Here is a 6,000-nt window from a genome sequence, read left to right as displayed (position 1 = left end):
CAATTTATGCTCTCTCTGTACTTATGGGATGGCTGAAGCAAAACCTATCAGGGCGTGCAATCTCAGGGGTCATGTCTCGAGACGTTCATTTCCTGATTTGAGCGCTGCGCCGTGCGCACATTTGGCGCCACACCAACCACGGAGCTGCGTGCGCATGTAGGCTCCCTAGCGCCAACAGTTAGGGAAGGAACAAAGAGAGAAAAGTGCCTTGGAAAGCTATGAAAAAGAAAGGAGGAGAGAGCGGAGGCAGACATCACAGTTGAGTACTGGGTACCTTTTATCAGTGAAACATAAGTTACACGTGCCAAATGCACTGCACGACAGGAGACTGAGTGCTCCTGTCTATCTTTCTCCAAGCTATTACCATTCTCTTCGTTCTTAAATATAAGCTGAAGAAAGCAGAAGAGAGAACATAGTTTCAGGCAGTTTGCCATAATTTATTTCTGACAACTTCGAAGCTTGCTCCAAACCACCATTTCAGGTTAAAAAGCCTCAGTCAGGCTGCTGACACAGAGAGATCGATGCAAGTGCCACAGACCACGGAGCAAAACAATGACACATTTCCACAACCACAATGTCCGTAGTGTGTAGAAGTACCACAGGACAGGTCAACACAGAAAAAAAAATAATAATAAATTTACAAAAATTGTGACTCTGAATGTGAGTTTTTGCAATGTCCCTTCAAGGCCTATTGCAGTGGTCCGTGTAAGTCAAAGGCTGGCTACTGTCTGACACAGACAATATGAATCTGAATATCTGTTGGAGACCAGCTAATATACAGGCTGTTTTAGCTTGCTGCTGTCATAGAGCTTCCTGCTAAAATTACTACAGGTAACTCTGACACTGCGATTGTTCAGCTACCATGGGAATGGCAGTTAGTGCATAGATTTATTTGTATGATCTTTGTGCGTGTGGCTTCAGGCGTTCTAGTGGATTTATTTACTATGCCTCATCCGCCTTTATTGGCCTGTTTAAAGCAATCCTATTTTTTTCCCTCCTAACTACAGTAGGCAACAAGACTCTGCAAACATGCATAATCACTGCAGATTGTTGCATTTATAACACCATATTTTGTTGGAGATGATCATTGTACTAAGTCAAAAAGTCGTTTGAAGACAGAAGGATTAAGTTTAAGCAAATCCATGTTTTAACCATCATCCCCATGATGCCTGAACTACCCTTCTTGTATCTCCTGTAGACACTAGTGCCGGAGTTTTCTCCAGTAATTTTTGTAGGGAACTCTATGGCTGCGGTTACTTGGGCGGTGCACATACACATATACACACATATTGTTTCCAAAATGGATGCTTGCATTTTGCTTACATACTACCTAATTGCTCCACTGCACAGACAGCTTGGCAACAATCCAATTCTAACCATTTCCTTAGGCTGCAGCTCGGTAAATTCTAGAGCCAAAAAATAAAATATAGTCAATATAGCTGGCACGATTTCTACACTGTCTTGGTGGATAAAGTGAACCCCAACTAACAAGTATTCATTCTGACTAAAGCAGTGGTGTAGTAAAAAGTTGCAACCTCAGTTAGTTAAAATGCACCTTATACTGCTTGCACACCAAAAGTAATGTGGGTTTGCTATTTTTGTGACAATTTAAGAAGAGATTTCCAAGTTTGAACACAATTGTCATTGTGCTTACAGAACATTTTGAGAGCTATTTTATTAGTACTATCTTAATGATACCACTGGCCAGTAGAAGGCCACAGACTTCATAGCCATCCCAAAATTATACTTTCATGAATTCGACAATTGTACTATCTAATAGTGAAATGTCATTGTTGACCCTGCTTGAATGCAATGCGCGAGATTTGTTGCAATAGTTGCCACACATTACTGTTTCTCATTTTGACAGCTACATGAAGTGCCAGCTGCCAGAACGTAACATACACACGTGCTTGCCCTACAGAGCTTTTTTGACAGCATGTAACAAGACGCAGTTCAAACACAGTTCGAAATGCCACCAAAAGTGCAGGGGGCATACAAACGGGGACATCCTGCCATGTGGTGCATGCACTAGAGTATATAGCAAATGTGACCAGAGTTGAAAATGAACAGGAGTGAACACACAGTTCCCTTCCCAAGCTTCAGGTGACTTCCCTTTTGGAAAGATATAACAATAGCAATAACAACAAAAATAAAACAAAGGGAAGGTAGGTGATGGACTGGCTGCTCAAGAGGTTGCCAAGAAGTCAAGCTGAACTCTGCTCAGGTTGCCTGCATGGCACGAAGGAATGTGATCACAGATATCCAGATGTCTCCTTTGTGGGTCAAATGAACGGAGTGCACATGCTCCAGTTGTGCAGTATTGGTGCCTGGGATCTGGAGCAGGCACAGATAGGACAGTGTCACTTTTTCATCACTTCTACAAGCTTGACACTTTGCTGTCATTCATGTTCCAATGCTACAAAAAACAGAAGTAAGCCCTTGGATTAAATTCTTTGAGCTCACAACTCTACTTTCTGCCAGTGTTCATTTCACCCACTAGGAGAGCTCTAGACCACTATAAGCGGGAATCCTTGAGTGATGCAGCTGTTTTGGGTGTGTGCTGGAAAACACCTAGGGTGAGCGGTTCACTGGGTGATCTTGGAGGGGGTGAAAGGGGGGGTGCTCTCTCAGGCCTTGCGGGCGGGGGCGTTGTACTCCTCAACGTCAGAGTCGCTGCCCTCAGATGCTGTGTCATCCAGAGCTAGTCGGTCGAAACCCCGGTGCGGCTGCAGAAGCTGGCCCAGGTCCAGCTTTCCCTGGGACCAGCCTTTGCTGCTGGACCCCTTGTCTGCACATGCAAGCCACAGGGAGACTCAGCAATGTGCCACACTGCACTGCTAACTCAAGAGACTTCAAGCACAATAATGATTACGGCCTGAACACAAAGAAGTGTTTTCACCAGAGTCAGCTGGCAGTGAGCATCTGGTGTCCATACAGCACTAGTGTGGTGAAAGCGGATGATTTCGTCCTGAACTATGTAAATGCTGTGCAACCAAATCGAAAGGAAAGCGAGTGATAGGATGCGATCCTTTCCCTTAGCTGTTTTGTACTTCTACAGAACAATATATCCTCCAGGCTGCAGCTCAAATGTGCTCTTCAAATGCTCTTTTGTTCCAGAATGGAACCGGCAGCAGCCCAATGGTAGCATGCAACTTAAAACTTCCAATTGCTGACGCTTGTTGCAATTCACGGCCTAAGCAATCAGTCTGAGATTGGTTGCTGCTCTGCCAGGTGGTTCTGGTGCTGACATTAGATGTGAAGTTGACTGCTGACTGACTGCAGGTGCTGGGGAATTTCCAGAGATCATAGTTGGGAGACTCGATGCCAGTCAAGTCCTGTAAAAACTCAATGTGGTTGAGGCTTTAAGCATCAAAAAATGCCCCTTATACAAGTGCTTCACACTTTTGCTGCTTCATCCTAAGATTTGGCTCTGGCTGCACCATAGGTATTTATATCGTAGCTTGCTTAATTATTTCATTGATTGACTAACCGACTGACTGATGGTGTAACTTCCCAAAGCTTTGAGAGGCACTGTAGCAGAGCCTAAATTTTAACCCTAAGGTTCTCAAATGTGTCCTAACTTAGTAAGTACATAGGCACGTTTGAATTCTGTCCCAACCATAATCTGGCCATTGCAGAGGGAGTCAAACCTGTGACCTCGTGCTCAGCAGAATGCCATAGCAGCTCAGCCACTATGATGGGTTGTGGATAAAGGAATGAAGAGGTTATGCTCTACCCATTGTGTGTCAAGAAGCCTTAGAAATGACAAACGTCATTTTTCAGCTTTCCAAGCAAGAGAGAAATATTTGCAGGAAGATGGTGGCTTGAAGTGATGAACAGTTCTTGTACAACAAGGAATGTCATAACCAATGTTTCAACAACAGGGTTTGTCTTCCTTAAGGCGAAGGCAAGTCCCCTTGCCAAAATCTTGGATATGACGACATTCCTTGTTCGACCACAGTTAATTTTTCAGGTTTGGAACATTAGAAAGCTTATGAGGCAAGCACTCTCTCTTTTAATTAATGTAAACACTAGAGTTTATCATAAGCATGTTTCTTTAGGTGTTGCACTGAACATAGACAAAAGAAATGTTCCAAGTGCACGTCGATCACAATTACCAATCTTTTGCTGTTATTCGAATTTTTCTCCGCCTATTTATCACAATGTGAAGAAAATGCCAATGTAATTGGCTGTGCCTTTTCTGTACTAGTCAAGTGTGACAACAAAATACCGTAGCTTTAAAATTTTAAAACAAAGTCATGCTTTGTAGCACTAAAACTGACAATGAAGAATAAAGAAAACAAAACAAGAATGAAAATGTAACAATTTTGGTTTTAATATATAAAAAAGCAAGTTAGAAATATTTCTTTCCCGCTATGCACCCGTACTGCTCCTTTGTTCTCTTCCTGATGTTCCACTCAGAAAGGTTAACATCACTGTTTCATGTTGGCATTGTTGTTCTGTTGGTGTCAGGATGCGCAGTACTATTCCGCAATGGTTGACAAGATGGCTAGTGTCAGGGCACAGAAGGCAGTGGTTGACAAGATGCCTAGTCAGGGCAGAGAAGCTCGTCCCCCATCTTCATTTCCAATGGAGTGTATTCTGGATCTAAAACAAGCAATCATAATTTAGGTAATCTTAAAGAGTTACATGACGATGACACATTATGTGTCCTACAAAGAGATGGGCAAGACATTTTCTCCCTTCCACGTCTCAAGAAGAGTCAGGGCACTGACAACAGCATTAAAGCACCTAGTTTGTCGAGTTACAAGTCTTTTGTTGAGTTACAAGTTTTTTGTTGAATTACAAGTCTTGCGGAACGTGTGGAGATGAATGCGTTAATTCTAGGCCAGTCATGACTCATTGATACGGGGTGCCTGAAACTTGAGCCCTTCAGCAACTACGACATGTACATAATATCAGTTTTACAGGATGTTTCAGCGAACATTTTTCAAACATTTTTAAAGGTTGCCTGTGGCAGATAGCACAATTATAGTTCATGAGGTGGCCTACTTGAAGAGGCGGACATTGCAAAAAAATTGAAATGCATAATCGACTAATTAAAAAAATCACTAATAAGTTTTTAACAAATTACCTTATGACCCATATTGCAATTTACAAATTCTAGCCGTGGAATTCGCAAGGCAGATCCACTTGGAATGAATTTTCAGGATGACACCAGTTTTGAGATATTAATTCCTGAACTTTGTGGAGAAATGCATTTGTGTTCCAGTTACTTTTGTGCTTCAATGCATAAAGCGACATTTTGTCAGAGCAGCTTATATTTCATTTACGTTCATATGTTACCTTAATGTCTATCGCATCAGTTGTGAGGTTATCTTTGGAGTGTGAGAAATACTAAGCAAAAAATTACGTAAGTAAAGCTAACAAAGGATAGTATTCAGGTTTTTGCATTCATTTCTATTTAATACATAATGTTGCCTAGTGCCATTAATCATTGTTCTGATTGTATTTTAATGTTTGGCAATCGCGAGTGATGAGAACCATTGACTTCTAGTTCTAAACTCAAAACTACAGGCTGATGCATAGTCACTTTACATATGTTTCTCAATAAGGAGAATGTACAGTAAGAACGCAGGTAATGGTTTCATGTGTTTTTTGTGCATTCATACCTGTCATGTAAACCTATGATCAAAAGTACACAGACCAAGGGGTCTGGGCAAAAAGAAAGATCAGAATTTTTTTGAAACCTCTATTGAAAACCTGAAATTGATTAATGTATTGTGATGTTTGCAATGCTAAGTCTGAACTACAGTCTTCAGTTTCAGGCTCCATGCCAAGCCATCAAAAAAATTAAGTTTTTGTTGTTTTTGCAGAACCCTTGCTCTCTGCCTGCACACTTTTGGTCATGGATGCACATGTTTTGACACATAAAGGGTTGTCCAAGAAAGGAGATTTGGTACCACCTTCTTGGTACCACCGACTTTTTGCCATGACCTCAGGTCCGAAATGGCATTAATCGAAGCCACCACCGCCGCC

The 6,000-nt window shown here is 41.9% G+C and overlaps 1 protein-coding gene across 3 annotated transcripts in view; it reads right to left on the bottom strand.

The window, feature by feature from the left end:
* Positions 1-413: 413 nt before the first annotated feature.
* Positions 414-6,000, bottom strand: part of LOC119442465 (peptidyl-glycine alpha-amidating monooxygenase) — a 44,563-nt gene continuing 38,976 nt past the window's right edge. For 2 of the 3 annotated variants that reach the window (XM_037707360.2, XM_049662193.1), the window contains one exon: positions 414-2,788. In XM_037707360.2, coding sequence (XP_037563288.1) covers positions 2,628-2,788 — 161 coding nt within the window. In that variant the 3' untranslated portion in view covers positions 414-2,627. Of the gene's footprint in view, positions 2,789-4,312; positions 4,609-6,000 lie in introns of those variants that run through there. The other variant, XM_049662192.1, reaches the window with a different exon arrangement.

This window comes from Dermacentor silvarum, chromosome 2, assembly GCF_013339745.2.
Source record: "Dermacentor silvarum isolate Dsil-2018 chromosome 2, BIME_Dsil_1.4, whole genome shotgun sequence".
NCBI lineage: Eukaryota > Metazoa > Arthropoda > Arachnida > Ixodida > Ixodidae > Dermacentor > Dermacentor silvarum.
The sequence above is the reverse complement of the archived record's forward strand: the minus strand, read 5'-3'. Positions and strand labels throughout refer to the sequence as shown.